Genomic DNA, 22,220 nt, shown 5'->3' on the forward strand with positions numbered 1-22,220 from the left:
AGATTTTCGACAGCAACTATTTCTTTGCTTTAGCCAGCAGAACAGGCGGTAGGTTTAGGCTACTTTGCTTAGCCACTTGTAAATTTAGGTCAGGGGCCTGGGGGAGATTCAAGATAGTCATGGAGTTTATGGGAGAAAAGAAACAGTCCAGGTTTTGCCGTATGCCGTAACTCCAGTTGTCTCGATTTCTAGCCGTCTTGTGAGCCCACGTTCCTTGCAGAATGACAACCGACACACTACTCTTAAAACGGCTGAAAATCATCGAGAAACACGAAAAATGTTTCCGATTTAAATGAAGTTCAAACCTTCCGTGTCAGAGTCTTCTCCCTTCCTCTCTTTAATCCTCAAGTTTCCTGACATTTCATAATAATGAAATTAAACTTTGAAAGGACGAGCTTTTGTCCCAAAATCATTGACGTTTTTCTTTTGATAGTTCAACTTTATTATTTTTCTTTAGTGAACAATGACAAATGCCGTGCAATAGAAAAATTAGTCTTGCATCTGAAATTTTTAACCCTACAAAACATTTTTTAAAAACCCTCACTTTTCATTTGAAATGAGATTTTTATTTAAGTAGCAAAAATCACAAAACTATTGTGACAATGACAAACTTGGTATAAGAATCAATTTTAACTTTACAATTCCTATGATCAAAAATAAGTCCACGAGCAAAGATTTCAGCTCTTTACTCGAATGGGATACAGCCACCTTAAACTCATTAGTGATATGCTGGAATTTATTTTAGAATTTTGCAAAAGGAATTCCTGTGTAAATTGCAGGCTAATTTGTTACTAGATTGTGCATAATGAAAATTGTCGTTATCCTGGAAGTCTAGCAAATCCAAGTTCGATTTTAGATCATTTAACCAAGAGATTCACTGGATGTAGTGACAAATGTCTTGCCATTCCATATGCTCTTGAACTGCTCAGGAAGGCAGTACTCGGCCTAGTAAAACAGGAGGAAAAAAACAATCAGTTATTTTAAAAGTAAAGTCTGTGTCCGAGCCATGAGGCTCATACAGCCGGGGTTTTCCGGTTTCGTTATAGGAAGCTCCCCCCCTGGGCGGCCCCCCCAATATAGCGGGGGGGGGGAGAGAGAGAGAGGAAAAAAAAAAAACCCCCCCCCCCCCCCCCCCCCCCCCCCCCCCCCACAGATTATAAATTAAACATTCTGACATTTTGACACAAGTGGTGTTTACAGGCTCTCCCATCTTTTACTTTCTCCCAGTTTCCCTTCTTTTTTGCGCGCCTTCCCTCGCTTGTCGCCACTGACAGAGAGCCTTGTACAGGCTAAGCTCTATTAAGCCCCCTCCCCCCACCCCTAAGGAATGGCTTATTTCTCTTCCAGACTTTTGAGGGAGGGCGAGGGGTGTTAAACAGAAAAAGGGGCTTATTTGAACCATGCATCAGTAAGGGTGCACAATTATAAAAGGAATAAATAGGAGTTTTAAAGGACGAACAAACAAACAAAATGCAGACATGGCTTAAAAAAGCTAAGCAAAACAGAATTTGTAAGAATGTTTTGAAAACAAAGATGATATACCTGCTAAAAGTGATAAACATCCACAGGATTATGATACATAAGTTAACTGATGTACCGAGTGTTGGCCGTTTCAGAGCGGAAAAAACATACCGGTACACACACTGGAGAGGCGTGGTGGCTTAATGGTTAATGCGCTGCACTCAGGAACGAGTGCTCAAGGTTCAAGCCCTGGCTGGGGCACTACGTTGTGTTCTTAGGCGAGACACTTCACTCTCATAGTGCCTTTCTCCTGCTGGGGGTAACCCTGTGATGGACTAGCATCCCAGTACATGTGGAAATACTCTTAGCCGCTAAATGCTTCAGAAACCAGGATAAGCGCTGGCCTTATGAGGCACTTTGCTTGACAGCAGGCTAGGAGTCTACTTACTTTTTTTGGAGGGAGGGCGGGTGGGGAGTGGGATTTGCAAACTTGTTAGGAAACCATTACTGTTTTCGGCCCTCATATCAGTAGATAGTACAAGTGCATTTGTATTTTGCTGAAATGTGATTAAGAGGAAATCCGCCAGGACTTCGAGTAGTTTTTGGAAAAAATTTTTTAAAATTTCACCTGATTGCAAGCTTTTGTGTTACTGCTTCAAATATCTTATCGAAAGAAATCTTTTCTAACAACACCACACATCGAAAACACATTTTGAAGTTCCGCTGAATTCCACTGAATCGCTTAAGACGAATTTACAAAATGGCTACACGTGAGATTTTGCCCATACCTTGTAAACTTTGAAATTCATTTTCTCAGACTCTGATAAGAAATTGTTGTTGGTGTTATCACGGATTATTACTTACATCTTTACCTTTTATTAAGGGTAGGAAATAACGCAATAGGATTTAAATTATTCTGGAAATTGATTTTTGTCCAACTTTAATGAATATTACTAGACTTCCTAGTGGATTCCGTCTTAAAGTATTTCTGGACTTACCATATCCTGGCTACCAGGTTTGGGGATCGATACGTTCATCTCTGAGGACTTGGCTGCCACTATCTCTGTTGAACCAATCCCATTAGGAAAGTACACTTGACAGCCATCAGTCTTGTCAATTGAAACAGTTGGAACCTTCTCGTCAATCTAGGCAATACAAAAATTACAAATAAATTAATAAATCACTTTATTTACCGGTAACTAAGTGTCACTGCTTTTTGCACTGTTATGCTAATTGTGGACATTGTAAATAAATAAACAAATATTGCAAATCGAACATAAACTTTTAAAAAGCCCCAACTGGCAGGAGGCTAACCAGTTGGCATTTTACAAAGCGTGGAGAAGTTGAATTCGGGACGACCAAAAACATATCCATCTAGTGGCAGGGAGGTGGATTTGAATCAAGGCCCTCTGGATTACGACTCCATAATATTGTATTTTTTAATATATAGTTTTTAAATCTTTTTTTTTTTAACATGTATGTCAAACACTTTTATTATGAGCCTCTGGCTTGGGAGACTGGCCTTATGAGGCAGAGGAGACCCGTGCTTTTGACGTAAAATAAATTACCTTTACCTTTACCACTAGGCCATGCTCCCTCCTGATAATTACTCCAGTGGCCCACGTGTTATTTACCACTCTCACTGAAGAAAGTTTTTGATTACCACTTGGTATTCACAACTATAAAACGCTGTAAAATTTGATAAGCCCACCAAATAACACATGGAAAATACCCTCCAATTATAAGTCTCACTCACCAAAACAAGATCTGTCCTTTCCTAGGCTTAGTACATAAACGGACAGCCTACATGTATCTGCCGAATGCTAAATATAAACATAGGAGTACGAGGCGGGGGGGGGGGGGGTCGAGGGGGTCGAGGGGGCTGCAGCCCCCCCAGTGCCAAAAGTTTTCGGGCAAAACGCTAAGAATTCGGGCAACAAGCCAGAGAAAAAATAGAAAATAAGCAGACAAATCTCAAAATTACAATCAAAACGAATTACATCAACAGAAAAAAAATATTGGAAATATACCGAACTTTGTGGTTCAAAAGTCCAAATTTCTCATTAATCCGCAAATTCTGCACGATTCAGCTGCAATCAGCTTTTCCATAGTTTGAACGTTTGCGAGTGGTGGACCCAAAAACAAAGCTGCGATATGGTTACAAATGTAAGGAAGCTAATGCTTTTGACTCAAATGAGCTCAAAACTTTCAACAATATGTTTCAACCCGTTCATCTTCTAAATGTTTCACGCATTTTAAATAACTTTCAAGTGGGGGGAAAAACAATGTAAATTGCCTCCCAAAAATACTTTTATTTTTGCTGAACTAAAGTGAATAAATAAAAATTTCCGAAGAAAAAGGATTCAGTGCATTGACATCTTTGGGCAACGTCATGAGATTAATTTAACGCACGTTCTGTTGTCCATTTCGTATGCCTGTTTATTCGGCTTTCAACCCATGCCATTTTTTTTTTTCGGGCAACAAGGTCTCTGCCCCCCCAGGTCCAAAGGTGCCCATACGCCTATGAATATAAATTACCATTACCTGACACTGCATACTCTGGCAGTTGATAAACTCAACAGTGCCAATGGCTCCTTTTAGAACCACTGCTGTTTTCTTGCAGTTATCTGAAGGGAAAAAGTAGTAAGATTGCCTGTAATCATCCACAAAAAAAATATAATGCACATTTTTAGGCCTTGCAGAAGCTACAAAAATATATAACTTTTTTTTTTAAATGTACCCTGTTGGGATGCAGCACATTTTTGTGTGTTGTATTTTTTGCTTTTGTGAGGAGTCAAGAATGGTCCCTCAAAATGTCGCAGTGCTCGCAATGGTCTCAAAATTTTAGAGGGTGCTTGTTTGCTCGTGCTCGCACATTTTTACAAGTGCTTGCATGCTCGGTTTTTAGTGGAGGTACATGTAGGTTTTTGAAAAGTGCTTGTTGCTCGCAAGGCTAATTTTTGTCAATGCTCATGCTCGCAAAGAAAAACGCTGTGCTCGCATGCTCGCAAAGACCATTTGATACCCCTTTTGTGTATGGCTCTTATTCAAGGGCAGCATTTGATCAGGAATTAAGAGGGTTCATATTCTTTTGAGCTTTTGAAATTCCATGACTTTTCATGACCTAATTTTTACCATTTTTCTTGAAAATTTGCAAAAATTATCATGATTTTGGGTACATTTTTACCCTTTTCTTCACAAAAAAAATAACCTGCCTAATTTACATGTATTTTGTACAATCAATACTATTTGCCATGAATTTCCATGACCCACACTTAATTCTATGACTTTTCACGCCTGGAAAATGAATTTCTAAAATTCCATGACCAGTAGACCAAGTTAATATCTATTGGTAATTAAATTTGTGGAAATGAATAAGTACTGATAATTGTCACCAGCAGTTATTGCATACATTGTATAATAATTTCCAGTAGATGACAGTAATTTGTTCTTGTCCTTGCTCTATGCACAGGCTTACCATCATATGTTTGTGAGGTCACAGCATGCCCATATGAATGTGCCCATGGATATGCTATTCAATTGTAAATTGTAAATAAAATAAAGAACTTACCTACTACCATGGAATTGATTTTCCCCTTGACTTGAATTGTACTGTTCTTGCAGCTATATATGTAAACTGTTTGAGATGTTTCTGGCTCAGCAATCACAATGTTTTTGTTGTTTTCTTGAAATTCCTGTGATAATATAGATACAAATTAATGTTAACAAGTGTCACTGATACTTATAAGTCAAAGTAATAAAAACAAAAAAAAATAATATTCCTTCACTTCAAGTTCTCTTAAGTTAAGTATGGTGGAACCCAGTTAACATGACCATCACCGGGCCTCGAAAATTTGGTTGTATTATCAGAGTGGTTGTATCAATGGTTAAAAAACTCATTAATAATTCATAAAGAAATTAATGTTTAATGAGTGTCTTTAAATCTGATAAAGACACCGCTAAACTTTACGTCCAATTTTCTAGGCCAAAATAACCCCAAATCTAAATATTAGTGCAAGAATGAGTTGATCTACATCAGAAGATTTTTAAGCCGTTCAATAAAAAATTCGCAGTCGTGTTTTATCAAGTCTAAAACACTCGGCTGCACCTCGTGTTTCAAACTTGATAAAACACTGCTGCTCATTTATTAAACATTACGTAAAATCATGGTGCTACACACTTATAAAAAATGCCATGACCACTATAGCTTTAATTCTGCAATCTTTCGTCATTTTCTAGTAAACGAGTTCGGTGACCTATCATTTTTTTTTCTCTTCGTTCGAAAATAGCGATCAAATTTTTTCTATATCAAAGTCTCTTCGAGATATCAACGTTTTTGCATGAAGTATGAGTCGAAGGTTTATCCTGTGCACTGTTCTTCGAACTTATCATTACAGTTTCTTTGTAGTTTAATTTAACAATTTCCTATCTTCGCGGAGGAAATGCAGCCATATAATTTTGTCAAAAATGGCTTGTTCGCGCCGGGTATTTATACACATATTCCTTAACATTACACAAATAAACAGTGCAAATTTCAGCGAGATCTGACAATTCTATACTTTAAAACTGCAAGGACCTTTCGAGGCAGTCGATTACGGCAGCGAAATTAGCAAATGAAACAGCAAAATATGCGTTCGACGCTTTGTTTTTGCGACGCTATATTTGAATTGTTATAGGTAGACCGCCGTTCAATGTGTTCAAGGCCGTATCGTTACGATTGCTCCATGAAAAAGCACGAAAAAAAAATACGGATATTTCCGACTACTGTCGGAGAAAACATTGCGTAAACAAATCGTTACACTCAAGCTGCGTTTTGTCTAGGCTCGGCGAGGGTCGGATATCAAGACCCAGGATTAAACAAAAGCCACATATACAGTGAATGCTTTCGAATTATATTTGAAGATGAAATACGAAAGAATTTTGCTGTCTTTGACTGAAATTCCACTCGAACTACGTAGATACTATCGCATGTTGTAAAGCCGATTCATGCAACATTGCTCTCAACGCGATGTAAGTGCTAGTGATTATTTATTCGTGTTTTAGTTACGCAATCCATTGTTTGTGCGACGCTTTTTATAGATCACCTTTCAGACACACGTGCGTTAAGATAACTTAAGAAAGCTGACATGTCACTTTTAAAATTGTTATATAACGTTTGTAAATGTGACAAGTCACGTTTTTTCCACGAAATCGCAAGTGATCACCCACAGCGGAAAGTAATCCCTTGAGAAATTAAAACAGTCCCTTGAGAAATTAAAAAAGTCCCTTGAGAGTTTACAAATATGTGGATCCAAATTTTGTCTACTAACCCTTATTCTACCATTTTTGCTTGTAAACAAGCAACAACGTCGAAAAAATGAATACAGGTCAATTTATATGGCAGAATAATACATTATCACCGAAAACGTGTACTTTGCCAGTACTCGCAAAGGAAGTATAAGGAATTATATGGTAAATACAAGGTCTTCCTGCTCCTAAACAAATACGGTGACCCCCATTTTTTATTTCAAAATTTAACTTCCTTTAAGGTAAAAAACCAACTGGCAAAGTTTGGTTGGAAATCTATGAGCAGTTCTATTTCAAGGGGATTACCTTAAGGTATTTCTGGAGTTGACCATTTTAGAGTTTGCCGATTTTCCATTGGCTTATACAAAACTGACAACAGTAATGAACTGTGACTGAACAAGGTAACTGAACAAAACCGAGCAATGAGAAAAGACTTCTTTCAGTTCCCTGTTATCAGACGGAAGGTTCTCCAGTTTAATGTTGTGAAGAACAGTTTTCTGTACAAGATTTGATTTACAAGGTAGTTCTAACTTTTAAAACAAATACAGGACTTTCAAATATGTTTGAAGTAGGTATCTGCCCTAATGTGGTACTCATTGGAGAGCAATACAAGAAGCTGTAAGCATCTCCACTTTATAGGGAGCTACATGAATTTTAGCTGGAGATTTACAACAGAATTTCCACCAGAGTTCCAGCCAGGTCATATTGAGAGCTCAGCAGGAGTATTTTGCTTTGTGATCTTTGGGGTTATTTCTTGTTGTGCTTAACTTGATCTCTGTTCACGTCTCATTTACTCCTGTAGTTAGTTGCCAGTTCTATTTGGTCGGTCTATCAGGAAATAACCGGTCGAAGGCCCATGACGTAAGGCGATACAGGACTGACGTTATTGCCTAAAAAGGGTTCAGCTGGCAGTAGTTTCTACATTTTAAGTCAAAATGAAATTTTTACTAACTTCACAATAACAACATACTCACCACAACCCACTTCTTTCCCTGCAGTTCAAACACTGGTGGCTTCTTGACAGGAGCGGCAGCCGCCCCTCGGGGCACCTCCAGCAGCAGGTTTTGCAGCAGGTTTTGGTTTATCAGGAACTGGACCGGTTTTTCTTAGATCTTTATTTTTGTGAGTCTTTTCATCATCCCGAACCTTTCGTAACCCTATGTAAAAAGGAGAGCTTTAAGCTTACTATCCATAACAAAAAGACATAATTTATTAATATTTTCAAGTGCAATGAAAGCATATAATTTATACACGTAGGTACAGGCATAAACATACAGGTGCGATAAGCATAAACACAAGGTGTAGTGCAAATGAAATGCACTCCATTTACAACCCATGCCAAAGATACTCCAAGGTAATGTAATAATAACGTAATAACACCTAAAATAAGTCACCTGAACACAAGTAATGACACACAACTATGATCATACGCCAGTAAATGTTGCACAATTTTGAAATCCACACTGAAGATCTTTGGGGTAACCTACACAACACCAAGCCTTGAAAACACAGACCCAATGCCTTGTAAGCTGGCAATCAAGCCCTCAGGAGGCTTGATAAAGAAATGCTTGTGCTAACTATAAATTAATTCTGGATTATGTTGGTCACACAATCACACAAGCATAAAAAAAAGTTGATTTTCCTTTTCTAGTGCTGCCGGCCTTCATTGCAATTCTACTTGCAATGCACTGGTTTTATTTATTTATTTTTATTTTTTTATTATTTGCTTGTGTCATACATGTTAACTAGGATAAATAGCAGTCCAACACAAAGTTAAGTGCCATCTGCTATAGCCTCCCACGCAGTCGTTCTTAGGGGCGATCGTGTTTCACTCCTCCCCACGAACGCCTGCTTAACCGAGGCCAACATTCCTTTCCCATTGTCTTACTCACCAGACAACCTACCAATCACCATTGAGGTATTGTCTGTCGATGAACAATTAAAATGATCGTGGAGATGCGGCATGCGGGCTTGAAGTACAGTATTTCACTTTAGTTATGCATTTTACGATGGCTAAAACACCGGAAAAATTATCGATTGGAATAATTCAAGTGCTTTTTGTGCAACGCTTTGATTAAGCCATCTGCTGGAAGGGTTAGAAGTTTTGGGAAAAGTGCAGTTGATCTTCCTCGCCTGGTCCAATCGACAATCTGTGAGAACATCAACAAAATATCAACACAGTGGATCCGCACTACTTCAAAGAAGAGATCTCTAGTATTTCCGAGCCAATAAATCGAAGGGTAAAACAACAATGAACCGACCAAGTTGAGGAACGCGTAGAGCTTAGATATAGTGACCACCATAATATAACTCACCGCGCGGCCGGTGACTGAATTAATTTTTTCATTCGGTGATGCTTGCCCTTGGACGATTCTCAAGGTTGAATATTGTGTCAAACGGCTAGCTTTGTATTTTTTCCCGTCGATAGTTTGATGGTCCTTCGATTTTAGGGTTGCGAAAAATATTTTTCCTTCGAGGAAACTCATTTAAAATGATAAATGAACCACGCACCAAATATATTTTCTCGAATGGCAAAATCCCAACGGAGCCAACGAATCGGAGAAACTGTCGAACAGCAAAGGACAAGTTTGATATAAAGCAAGCAATTAACCATAGCCAGCAAATTTTGAAATTGCTTTCATCTGAATGAATTTTAAGCAAAATATCCTAAACTTGGAAGCATACGGTGCTAAACAGCTCTCTCGTTCCGCGAAGAGCGTCTTGCAGTCAAGGTCAAGGTCAACCCTCCGGATTTTGGTAGGTAAAATCTGATTGGCTGAGCGGCGGAAAGGAATGTTGGCCTCGGTTAAGCAGGCGTTCGTGGGGTCAGGACTGGGCACGATCACCCCTAAGAACGACTGCGTGGGGGGCTACATCTGCTAGTACTATCTGCAATTAATCTTAACTTGTTTCAGGGTATTGACTCTATCCATTAACTCAGAGACTCAAAGGACAGTGCAGAATGCGATGGAGCCGATAATTGAAAGTATGATGTTTTATGTTCGTGTTTATTTGCTTTATTTTACTTTCGGAAAGCCTCAGAAAAGCCTGTTCGCAGACTACTTTTATTCCTTCCAGGGTATTCGTTACACTAATCTTTGCAACCGTAACACGACACTTCGTTTGAAACAAGATACTTTTGTTTTCCTTGAAAATGCTGTAACATGATACTTTTGTATTTTTGTTTTTTTGTTTGTTTTACGGTGGCATCGATGGCATTTGTTTAATTTAATTAAGTTACGGTTTAAACTGCACGAAAGACGATTCTCAAAAAGTAAAGAACAAAACTAATCAAAAGACATCTTTTTCGAAAGGTTTTTTAAAATGCAATACAGCTAGGATATTTGTTTCCTGGTTATCAGCAGTTTACACCGAAAATCCCGGTGCAAGTTTTTTCATACCTAATTACGAAAGCGCTGTAAAAGTCTCAAAATCTAATTTAATTAATTTGCGGTTTTCACTTGGTGTCACGGAGTCTGCAGGAATCCTACCGCAAACACGCAATACAAGCGATGTTCATGAGAGTTCCAAAAATAACGTAAATAAACTCTGCGCATGCGTTTGGCGCAAATTACGTTGCCCTAGAAAGAGTAGTACCACAAGGAGAGCAAAGGGTTTACTGAAACAAATATATACCTTTGAGATCTTTATATAAAAGTAACGTATATATGCTTCAGGTTTTACCTGGAGGTACGGTCAGGTGCTCCCCACCCCCTACCCCCTTCACAGAAAAAATTAATTAATTGATATTAATTAATTAATTGGTGATTAAAAGTTTACACCATAGCGCCTTAGCGCGTTAGAGGTTTAGCAGACGACAACCCACCAAACCATCACAATAGTGCATTCTGCGCTAAAAACTACATTAAATTTTGTAAATAAAAGCAAAATTAATGTAGTGTCTATTTTGGCTGCAAAAAGTTATTTTTGACTGTTAATTCTAACTGTACTTTTAGTAAGTAGTTAGTGTTTATGATTTTACAAGTAGTATGTGAAACTCTCAGTAGTCAGTGGATAAAAATTAAAATAATGCACTTTATAATGTACAGACTAGAGAGAACAGTTGTACCTGAAGAAATGTTTACGCCTGCCTTGTTGATTTGACTAAATAAGGCATTAGCAGCCCCTTGCTGGGCATCTCCTCCACCTGCTGGTGCTGGTGCTTGCACTGGGGGAGGGGGTGGTGGTGCTGGCTTAGGGGGTGGGGGTGCTGCACCTGCAGCTCCTGCCTTGGCCACAGTTCCCTATTGAAGAATCAAACAATTGATCAATCATTCAATCAATCAATCAATCAATCACATACAGTACCGTAAAATTCTAAGCCTGGGCTTATGCAACTTTATAAGGGTTTTCAAGGTTGTCAGTGGGTTTTTGAGTAGCAGGTTCCATCCAAAAAGTAGGCATCTACGAAACACTCAGAACTTGATAACACACACTCAGAACTGACCTACTAATATTTGGAGTAGCCGACACAGAGTTCGGAATAGCTGGTGAAATGCGCCGGTTGCCGGCTTATTTTGACAACCCTGGGTTTTGGGTGGGCTTCTAAGCAGAGGGGCTTATAACCGGGAGGGCTTATAAGCGGAATAAAAAAAATGTTTTGAAACCAGCTAAGGCAATGTGGAACAAAATATGTTTTTAAGTTAAAACGCATAATTAAGCAACATTTAGCCCAATTCTGTTTTGTCATCCGGCAGAGGGGGGCTTTTATCCAGGGTAGGGGGCGGGTGGGTGGATGGACTTATAACTGGGGGGGGGGGGCTTACAACCAGAATTTCATGGTATCCATAATATATACATATTGTAGGTGTAGTGACTAGACTTTTCTTTTGATAGCTTTGCGATCATTTTGATCATGACTTTTTAGGTGAAAATGAAGGCAATATTGAACCAAAATATGTCAAAAGCTCAAACATTCAAGACGCTATCAAGAGAACTTTATGTAATCTACACGCTGGGTACAGATCAGTGCTCTACAGCTCTACAATGTTTGAAGTAACACCTTGAACTTTGAAAAAGAAAGATACCAGTAAGGCAAAAGAAAACCAAAATTGAAGGATTTTAAATATCCTTCAATTTTGGTTTCCTTTGCCTTACTGGTATCTATTTTTTTCAAAATTCAAGGTGTGACTAGCTTTTGCAAAAGTATTCTATTATGGTGTCTACCAGAAATTATGCCTAATGCCTTTCTGAGGTTCTAAAAATTAAAATTTTCTCAGTGGAGCATCTGCCCAGATCCCCTTACTTTGTTATGTTAAGTTGATTCCATTAACAATTCAGTTGCAAACAAAGCTGACACTCAGTGACAGTAAATGTATTACTATCACTTTATGGAAATGGCCAAAACTAATGTACTCATACAGGACCCACCACTCTGCAAAGAGACTGAGGGGCTGACAGGCAGTCTCTTCATGTACCCCCCCCCTTCCCCACCTTAAAAGAAGGTGTCTTGTTTGTATAGTCCCCACTCTCATAGGCGTACGAGCAATTTTTTGCCAGGGGGGGCGGTGAACCATTAGCCCAAAAAATTATCGTAAGTTGCCCAAATTTCTACGAAAAAGTCGAGAAGAAACGAGGGTCCTGCGATGCACTAATATAAGCTACCATAGGCCTACATATGAAGAGAAAATATTCTCGTGCAGTTCTTGCATATGAATTTATCATATGAGCTCATAAATCACCTTAAAAGAAATAGCTATCTGCCATTTCGACGGCCGAAGATTTCAATGATACGATCTTTTCATTGTTGACTACAGATTTGGCATATGCCCTTTCAATGTTAATAAGTGCGATGTTACTGACACGTTGCCCCATGGTGCTGTTGAGGTAAGTTTTCAATCTGCGCAATGCACAGAATGATCTTTCTGCAGAACACGATGTAGCAAGTATCATGCACTGCGAGGATATGTACCACATAAGAAAACTATGAAGACATATCAAATAGAACATTCTCGTGCATTGTCTCCAGCATTTCTGAAACAGTCATGTAGCCTAATCCGCGCAAACGACGAAAACTTGCGTACATTTTCTGCTCGGCTTTCAGAATCTTGTCGTCAATTTTGTAAAATTTAGCAACGCGGGAGAAGCTTTCTTTATCAGGGTCGTGTTTTACCGTGACATAAATTTCCCAAATTGAGTGACCATCATTGTGTCCATTTTAAAGAAAATATGAATTTATTTGTTATAAAACGTTTAGAAAAGGAAGTTCATAATAACTGCTGGCTTCCACGTACAAGCAACGCTTCTTTGGTGCATTCATCAAACTGTCCATTCACCGGTTCTTTAAATTTAACATCTCACTAGATTCCACGTTCTTTCTGGATGTATCAATTTTCACTGACGTCTCTACTTGAAATGGTGGCCGCCGAAAATTTGCGTCCTACAGTTACGAAGATATCAGCGCCTCTCGAAATAAGGAATCTTGGGTAAATCTTGTTAGTGAATCTGGTCTCACATTGTCAAGAAAATAATAACCACGCCAACTTCAGGTTAAAATAGAAAATATCTATCTTTTCGAGAAAAAAAAAAGAAAACTACTTTAAAAACTGACTTTGCCCAAGTTTCTCTTGCTGCCCAAAAAATCTGAGTTGCCCAAAATTTGGGGGGGCTGCAGCCCCCCCAGCCCCCCTGGCCCGTACGCCTATGCCCACTCTATCGGGAGTAGAAACTAAGAAAAAGATTCAAACATCCTTGTGCCATTTCTCCAGCAATGCAAGGTTCATGCACACCTAACATGAAAGTCTTAACTCAAATTTTGACGCCAACCATAACCCCCCTACCCCTACACAAGGTGGGTCCTCGTTGAGTACACTTGTTATGACCACTTTCCTAATAAACTGTACTTGATTTTTGTCTGCTTATTTACATGTATTTATTTAATTTTTTTTTTTTTGGGGGGGGGGGGAATATCAAAAATAATTATTTAGGATTACGAAGGGGGGAGCAGGGTAAACATTTCTGTTGAAGACGGGGCATTTTATTATTTTTACAGAAACTGCACATCAGATCTCACCACCCCCCCCCCCCCATCCCATAAAATATGAACACCAGGTCTCTTATGGCTTACAGTTTTACTCCACACTAGGCCAGTTGTGTGATGTGACTTGACATATGCCTGAAGGTCGGTAAGAGCATTTTTGAGACACTTCACCCACTCCGCATGTGTCGGATCCCTAGCAGATCAACAAATAATTATTAACCAAACAACACTCATAAAAAACACTGTCACACAAGTTGCATGAATCTATAAACATAGGTATGGTAATGATTCGATTTAGTGCCCTCCGACCAATAAGCGCCCCCTTTCAAATAAGCGCCCCCTTCGAATGTGTTTTTGTCAATAAGTGCCCCTATTCCAATAAGCGCCCCCATTCCAATAAGCACCCCCATTAAAATAAGCGCCCCATTCTTATAAGCACCCCTATTCTTATAAGCCCCCTATTGTGGATAACTGCCCCTACTGAAGTCATCGATATCGAACAGATATTAAAATTCATGAACAATCACCGTACCGTACATGTATGTATTTGCCGCAAAAATGAACAATTCTTTTAAAAGTAACTGAACTTTTAACAATTTGTGACTGTTACAGTTTCTGTTATTATTATTATAATAAGGTATTGTCATATTTATTTAAGTTTTGTTTTGAACATTTGGTTGTTTCTCAAAAAATCAAATAAGCACCCCGTCCCGAATAAGCGCCCTCCCTTGAGGGGCCAAAAGTAAATAAGCGCCCTGGGCGCTAAATCGAATCATTACGGTATTCCCCCTACCACAGAAGGCTGCAACTGCTAGATAAGATTACCACTATTAATTAATATATTAATATTTTTTACAGCTCATCTTCGATGTAAAACCCTGTGAAACCCACAAATGATGCAAAACAAAGAATGCCCGGCCCAAGACAACAAAAAACCTTACAATAAAACAGAGTAGAAAAACAATAGCTCCATACCCAAAAAAAATCAGGTTTTTACACCGAGGTAAACCCCATCTTTACAGTGTATACAGCTTAATATTGCAGTTAATGAGCCTTTTAGGCACAACTACTGTATTTACTCAAATAAACGCCGCCCCTGATTAAGCGCCGCATTTGGGACAAAAAAGTAAATAAGAGCTGCCCCGAGTTAGCGCCGCAGTCCTGATGCAATGCTTATTCAGGGATTCCTTTTAACTAAAAAAAGCACTACAAATCAGCTCTGAAACAGCTTGGAAATTCCTCTTCATAAAAAGCAATGTTTCGCAGTTCAAAGTTGTGATGTTTTACCGCTCGCCCATCCTTTTTTTTTGTATTCAAAATGCTTACATTACGTAGTTCTAATGCTGTGAACTTTGCCGGGACAGCAAGTGCAACTATTCTCTTCCGTTAGGGACAAATACTGACAATCAACATACCCTTAATACGGTAATGGTCAAATGGTACCAAATCTGCTGGGTGGTAAATAAAGGCAATGTTCAGCATCCAGAGCAAAATAACTTCAACAAGTCAAGCTTACAGCAAGCAGCCCAAAAGTGTTACCATGTTTTATCTATTCACATTCTTTTGTACAGATTTAATCCAATCCAATCAAAAGTCAACTGCATGCTATCCTCAGCTTTAGATTGGATAATGACTACACAATAGAATGTGAATAAATTACAAGTGATCACACTCTTGGGCTCCTTGCTGTACAGGGCTTGAGACTAACTTTTAACTCACTGGTTTACTGGCTAGTCACATGTCAGATTTTACTAGCCAAAAGCAATTTCTCACTAGGCAGGTAAATTGATTTGTATCAAGAACAGTTGACTTTTCCGAGTTTTTCACTAGCCAAAATGCTAAACCTGGTAGCCAAAGCCTAAATTTTAGTAGCCTTTGGCTAGTTGGCTACCGTTAGTCTCGAGCCCTGCAGTGTAGATTTTCATGTTTGGAGGTTCTAGAGTACCCAGGGGGGGGACTCCGGGATCAAAGTGACGGGGATGATCGAATGGAGGCAAAACTCAGGACCCAAAAAAATCCTTTGCACATCCCCGTCACTTGGATTCCGGAGTACCCCCCCCCCCCCCCCACCCCTGGGCTAGAGTATAGCTTGCCATCTGGCACGGTGGATTTTTTTTTTATCACGTTTAACAGTCTGTTGCAAAGTACCCACTACTTACTTGTCTTTGAAGTCCTTCAAGACTCGGTTCATGTAGAACTGAGCGGCATCTAACATCTCCTTTACATATGGGGCAGGAGTAGGACTCTGTCAAGTATAACATTAAAACACCAATTTATATACATATCAGTTTAATCTTGGTTTTGGTTTCACATTTTTCAGACCAGTTTGACTTTAACTTTGACAAAATAACAACTTCATGTCATCTCTAGAACACTATGGCTGTACTAACTATAATAGTTTGAGAATGTAAGGTTAAAATTAGGTCAAAAGTAACAACAAAAAATCCTCAACATAACAGTAAATTCAAGGTATACACTGTTCAAAGTGGCAGTGTTATTTTTGCAGTAAATAACTGAAAAAATACAACCACAAATTATCCAAGGGGAGTAACATTTTGTTCAAGATAGTGGAAAAAACAAGATACTGCTGTCATTGTTGAGCATGTCAGCCAGCTTGTGAAGTATGCAAAAAGTAAATGTTGGCTTCAGACCTGGTATGCCACTGAATAAATCACACAACAGTACACTTTTTTAAAGGAGCTCAATGTCATGGTATTTCAAGTTATTTTTCTGATCAGTTACAAACTGAAGGAAACCTCAAAATAACAGTTTGTTTTCTTATGTGGAAAAATACCAAAGGAGTAATAAAACCCAAAAAGGTAAACTAGGATTGTTTAGACTAAAACATATAAAGACGGATTACAAACAGTTGCGACAAACTTGAAAATATTTGCCAATTTATTCAAGTTGCATTGTCCGTGACATAGCTCAGGACTTTAAATAGTATTATAATCATTTCACCAGGCATTGTGGCGTATTTTGCGGGCTAAAATGGATAATTCAACGGGCTAAAATATATTTTAGCCCAAAGCCATGGTCCAATCAGAAACAAGAAAATAACGAAGCCAGCCAATCAGAACTGAAAACCATTCAACAGTTTGCGCCGTTTGCAGTTTGCTGGCTGGCATAAGCTGGCACCTTGAGTCGAGACGCTTTCATCTGCAATTGCAAACTGTTTTTAAGCTTTATAACGACAAAATTGTTAATGGACTGAGCGGAGAAGCAAATTCTCAGTCTTCTCAGCTAAATGAAGAGAAATTACCGAGTAGGCGGTGAAGTAAATGTACCTTATTATAGGAATATAACGAAGCATTTTAACAACGCGAACAAATGCATGTTAACATGCATTTAATTAAAGCGAATTCTCGTGTCGTGTGTGCTTGCATGCAGTTAATTAACGCGAATTTGATACGTAGTAATTTTTATAACAACCTGCGCTATTTAAAAGACAAAACAACAACGTCCAACAACAGAACTTGAGGTTTAATTCTGATAAACTATACACAACAAAGATATTTAAACAGACCATATGGTGAATAATATTCAGTGAAAGGGTCCAGGGATGGAATACATCCCATCCTTGTGCTTTTCACTGCCTCTGTTATTCCTGTAGCTTTGCAAAGAAGTAGATGTCGTAAAAACATAACTTTTACGGAAATAAAGGTGTCTTAAAATAACAATGCTGGAAAATAGTGTGATTTTAATTAACAATGACGTAAATTAAGGTACTGAAAATAACGCACATTTTTGAAATTCGCGTTAAAAACATGTATCGTTAATTTCCTATAATAAGTTAAGTTTGTCTTCGTTGAGCGAAACTCGCTCAGTCGAATTTCAGGCATATTCCAAACTGCCAGTTCAGTTAACAGCACAATTAATTTAAACACTTCTAAATGACGACTATTTCTTTGCTGTCAATAGAATTTTGTAATTTCCTTTTCAAGCAAAGATTGTTTTGAGTAATTTTGCAGTTTTCTGCCGAGTTTGTAAACTTTTAACCTGGTTTACAATCAGAAATAAACGCCGACTCGCAAGTCGCGGCAGTGTTCAAGGTACTGTTTTTGATTCCTTAACTAAATGCCCTCTGAAATGATTATAATTAGATAGTAATAAAGTTGATGTTCTTGGGCGTAAATATGTTTTTGGCCCTTCTCAGAGCTAAAATGAGCCTGAGTCGGGCTAAAAACATATAAACTCACGTGCGTGAACATCAACTCTATTGTTATATTACAAGATGTACTTACCACTGATACCCAGCCAAGAGCAGGAATGGCTTCACTAACTGCTGACAGGTTGTTAAACAACTTACTACCTCGATTCTTCTCACGAAAACTCTGTAATAAATGAAAGCAAAATGATGTCCATGTAGAATTGACAATTAATTAAGCATTATACACTTCTACACTACATACATGTAACACGCAACTGATCAAACATACCAGTAACATGTATTAAAACAACACCTTTGAAATGAAAATACAAAAAAAATTTCTTAATTCACTGTTATAAATTATATATAAAAACTTGACTCATTTTTTGCACTGGATGTTCTTGTTAATTCCTGGGTATTTGTGTTACCAGGGCAGGAGAAGTTAGCTCTATCTTACTTTTGAATCAAAAGTGAGACAAAAAATGATTACTGTAACGACTCGTGTATAAACCGCATTTGTAGAATAGTGATAAGCCGCACCCCCAACTTTGGAGCTTGATTTTGCGAAAAAAAATAAAAACTTTAAAACTTGAAATCCCAATACCTTTTCAAAAGGATGCTCTTTTGATGATATATTGTCTTTATTGCTAAATTCCAATGTGGAAAACGATGAAATTTAACTGGAAATAGTATAAGCATAACAGAACAAAACATTTGCTTAGTAACCACACAGTCACTCGAAGAGAGAAGTCTGGGGTCGAGTCACATTCGATCAGTGATCGGTCAGGTAAACAACATGGAAAAGTTCACTGAAAGTTTGTTTTCTAACCATATCAGCTGTGTGTTGATAAAAACTTGTTGCTCAATGGGAGTTTAGCAAATAGGCAGCTTTGTGGACAAACAGAGATTCCATATGTCAGCTCATGTTTAGCTGCTCAAGCGAGCTGCAAATATTAAATCCTTTGAAAGAGCAAATGAAGAACAAATCTTGACTGAGGAATTAACAGCTGCTTTTGGGTCCAGGCCTTTTACCAAAAGCAATGATTGACAACAGCAGGTTTCAATATGTTAAATATTTATTTACTCAATGTTTTAAGTGCATTTTCTGATCCCTTACTAGGCAATTTACGCACCTCAAAAGCAATGGTCTCGTAGATAAGCCCCATGCTCGATTTTGAGCCCAAACTTTTAGGAAAAAAGTGTGGCTTATACACGAGTTTTTACGGTATTATCTTTGACACAGATGTTAAAGGTAAACAACTCCTTTGATTTCGCCTTTGAAAGGGATTTGTCATGGGTCAAAGTTACATAAAATACATGTAACACCATACAGTAGATTGAAAAACCACACTGACAGTACCTGCACTTCATTAATAGCATTAGAGAGTGGTTTTAACAGCTTCACCAATTCTTCCTGTCAGTTGAAATAAGAACATAAAATTTTCACTTAAATGGCATTAGATAATCAGAGTTATTAGCAATGGCAGAAAATCTACATGGAAATGTGTTGTTCAATAAAATATCCATATCCCTGCCATAGAAGGTTTTATAAATTGACATGTCCCATCCCCCCAGAAGTTCCAGTTGAACTTCATACTTTCCTTAAAAAAGTTTGGCTTTTACCCCCACCGCCCCACACTTGGAATTTCGAATGACCTTCCTTGCGGAGGGTACCTGAGATATTTCCTGAAAATGAGACAAGATAAATGGATATTTTGACATTTTTGTTTCAGATCTCTTGATAACAAGTGAGAGTATGTTAACTATAACCACATCAATGAAACCTTTTAATTTTTGGGGCAAAATACTTTAATTTTGTTCCCCTGGTATACAGTCTCAAGGATACAGACCGGATCTGCTTGTCTTCTGGAGTTGTCAAACCTCCCAAATCCAAAAAAAGGTGCTGAAAGTATGTATTTGCATGTGTACTTATTTTGGCAGATTTTTTTGTTCTACTGTTTTTTGGGGCTAGACAGACGTAAATGCACCTTCATGCAAAATTGGCAATCTCTAAGATTTGATTTTTTCAAAATACTTGAACTTCTGTAAAGTCCACAAAGGCTTTAAAATAAGTCTTAGCTAGATGATCAGTTCTGTTATTTTGATTTTCATGATCTGAATTCTTAAATTTGATCAATTGATAAAGGGCTGCATTAGGTCTTAAAACAAATAAACCATTGTGAAAGAAGGTAGACTTACATTACTTGGCTTCTGACTCTTAGAAGCAAGCACAATGAGTTCTCTTTGGGCATCAAAGGCTTTTTTAACCATCTTTGCCTTTTGAAGAAAGAATCAATCACATATGTGTTAATACAGTACTTGAAGGTTTACACCACTCAACTAATAGGTGCACTACCCTGGCCTTACCAAGTTATATACTTGTGTATGTACATGCAGTGTACATGTACATTGTTTTGGAACATGAACTTGTGAACTTGTTTTCATTGTGAATTGTGAAGCGTTGATGTGATGCTGATTTGACTTTTCAAATCCAAACACTTCACAAACTTTTCCTTGCCCAGTGTCTACTTTATCCGCCACTGATTTTTCCACGCAAGTGTGTAATTCTCCATCCTCGGAGACCCACGTTAAATCATCTGATGGACGGGCTAAACAATCACGACAAGTCAATATGGAAAACTACTTTGTGTAAGAAGACGTCAGTAGCTCCCCTTGTCATCCTCGCCGATTGGTCAGTTCAAATGCTTCTGGAACTGGTTTGGTAAAAGAAAGTGCCCAGGGGCTCTCCCGAGCTTGTTGTAAACTTTCGTCCAAAAATCCGGTCGCCCCGATGAGCTACCCAGCACCCTGACTAACTGCCCCTGGGTCTCCGAGGATGGTAATTCTCTTGCAGGCTACAACCGTGGCAGTGAACTGGGTTTTTCTGAGCCTAATTCTTTGGCTAAAGATTTTGATGTCACAGAAATTGTTTCTTGGCTTGAGTTAGCAGCAGATGTTACTTTTCAGTGGAGAGAAGCCACAGCCAGAAATATGTCTGCATTCACAGGCTACCCTAAAAGCAACTATTTAGAAAAATTATCTCAACTGTAATTTTTTTTGGTTTTTTGTTTTTTTGTTTTGAGGGGGGGGGGGGGTGGCATAAAAGGAAATTGTCCTGCTTGCATACATGTACCACTTTCTCTTTGCATAGTTACCCTGATAATAAAACTATTAGAAATATATATTAAAGAGCTACACATTTTGTTTGGCTTGTTAACCCTGCTACGGCTATATTGAACACTTATGCATCAAGAACTAGATCTGTTGTAAGCATTTACGAACTGAAATAGGAAATACATCTTTGTCATACCTGGGTGTCCACATCGCCACCAATTTTACTAGAAAGCTTATAAAATTCTGCCACATTTCCATTCAGGACCTATGAATCGAGAACAAAAGCATTGATTAGTAAATTGAAAGTGGCATTAATTTTCTAAAGCTGAAGGTGACATATATAATGATCGTAGTCCGATGAAAATAAAATAACACTTCTCATACCTCGTCATAGCCTTCAACCAGAACTCCGACATCTGCAAAATTAAAGTAAATCGCAGTTAGTCTAGACAACTAAACGCTTCCAGAAAGTGAGTACCAATCGAGAAATTTCCGTGTAAGGTCACGCTCTGAGTGTAAGAAAATTTCAGACCTTCTTGTTGTCCGCCGCCAGCTTTGTCGGCTGCAGACTCCAAACGAGCCGTGACCGCTTCTAGACGAGCTACGAGTGCACTTAAATCCCCAGACATCTTAGAAAGTCACCAACACCACCAAAACACAACACGAAAACCTTGAAAGTCTGCTGCAAAGAAGCTGCAGGATTAGAGGGAGGGGTGAAAAATTATCGCTCACTTTTCCTTATATGGTATTCGTCATTACTAGTTTCCAGGCCTTGCCTGCTAGCAAAGCGGATTATACTTCGAATAACGCAAACAAAGTGTCTCCAGGAAAACGAAGCGTCGGGCGTCAAAGTCTGTTTTCTTTTTCACTGGCACCAGAGCCGTATTCAGTCTAATAGGCAGAATGTCACGATCTAGTGCAAATCAAACCAACAGACTCGTAAACAGACTGAAAGCTAGATTGTCAGAGTCGCAAGCAGAAAGGAAGAACTGCGATGGGTTTGTTTTTCCGCTTCTGCTTGCGACTCCGACCACAGGCGGCCCAAGCAATGCTTCGTTAATAATTTGCAACCAGACTGATTTGCAACGGTCGTTGTCGGTTTGACCACAGGCGGTCCAAGTTCACTGCGTGATTTAATTATTTATAAAGTGTAAGCGAAAGTGACTCTTGACTTGGAGCACAGGCTTCCCAAGCTCAAAAGTCGTCTTTTTGATTGTTTTTTTGGAGCCC

General features: G+C 38.6%; 1 protein-coding gene across 1 annotated transcript; it reads right to left on the minus strand.

Annotated features, from left to right (window-relative positions):
- Positions 1-544: 544 nt before the first annotated feature.
- Positions 545-21,714, minus strand: LOC144666961 (adenylyl cyclase-associated protein 1-like). The gene is given in 15 exon segments (XM_078528411.1): positions 545-945; positions 2,460-2,606; positions 4,006-4,088; positions 5,033-5,156; positions 7,722-7,784; positions 7,786-7,904; positions 10,817-10,991; positions 13,814-13,919; positions 15,886-15,971; positions 17,971-18,060; positions 19,237-19,290; positions 20,076-20,153; positions 21,187-21,255; positions 21,375-21,406; positions 21,523-21,714. Coding segments are annotated over 15 exon segments (1,407 nt in total). The 5' UTR covers positions 21,620-21,714; the 3' UTR covers positions 545-861.
- Positions 21,715-22,220: the final 506 nt, after the last annotated feature.

This window comes from Oculina patagonica, chromosome 9 (assembly GCF_052425735.1).
Source record: "Oculina patagonica isolate OP01 chromosome 9, crgOcupat, whole genome shotgun sequence".
NCBI lineage: Eukaryota > Metazoa > Cnidaria > Anthozoa > Scleractinia > Oculinidae > Oculina > Oculina patagonica.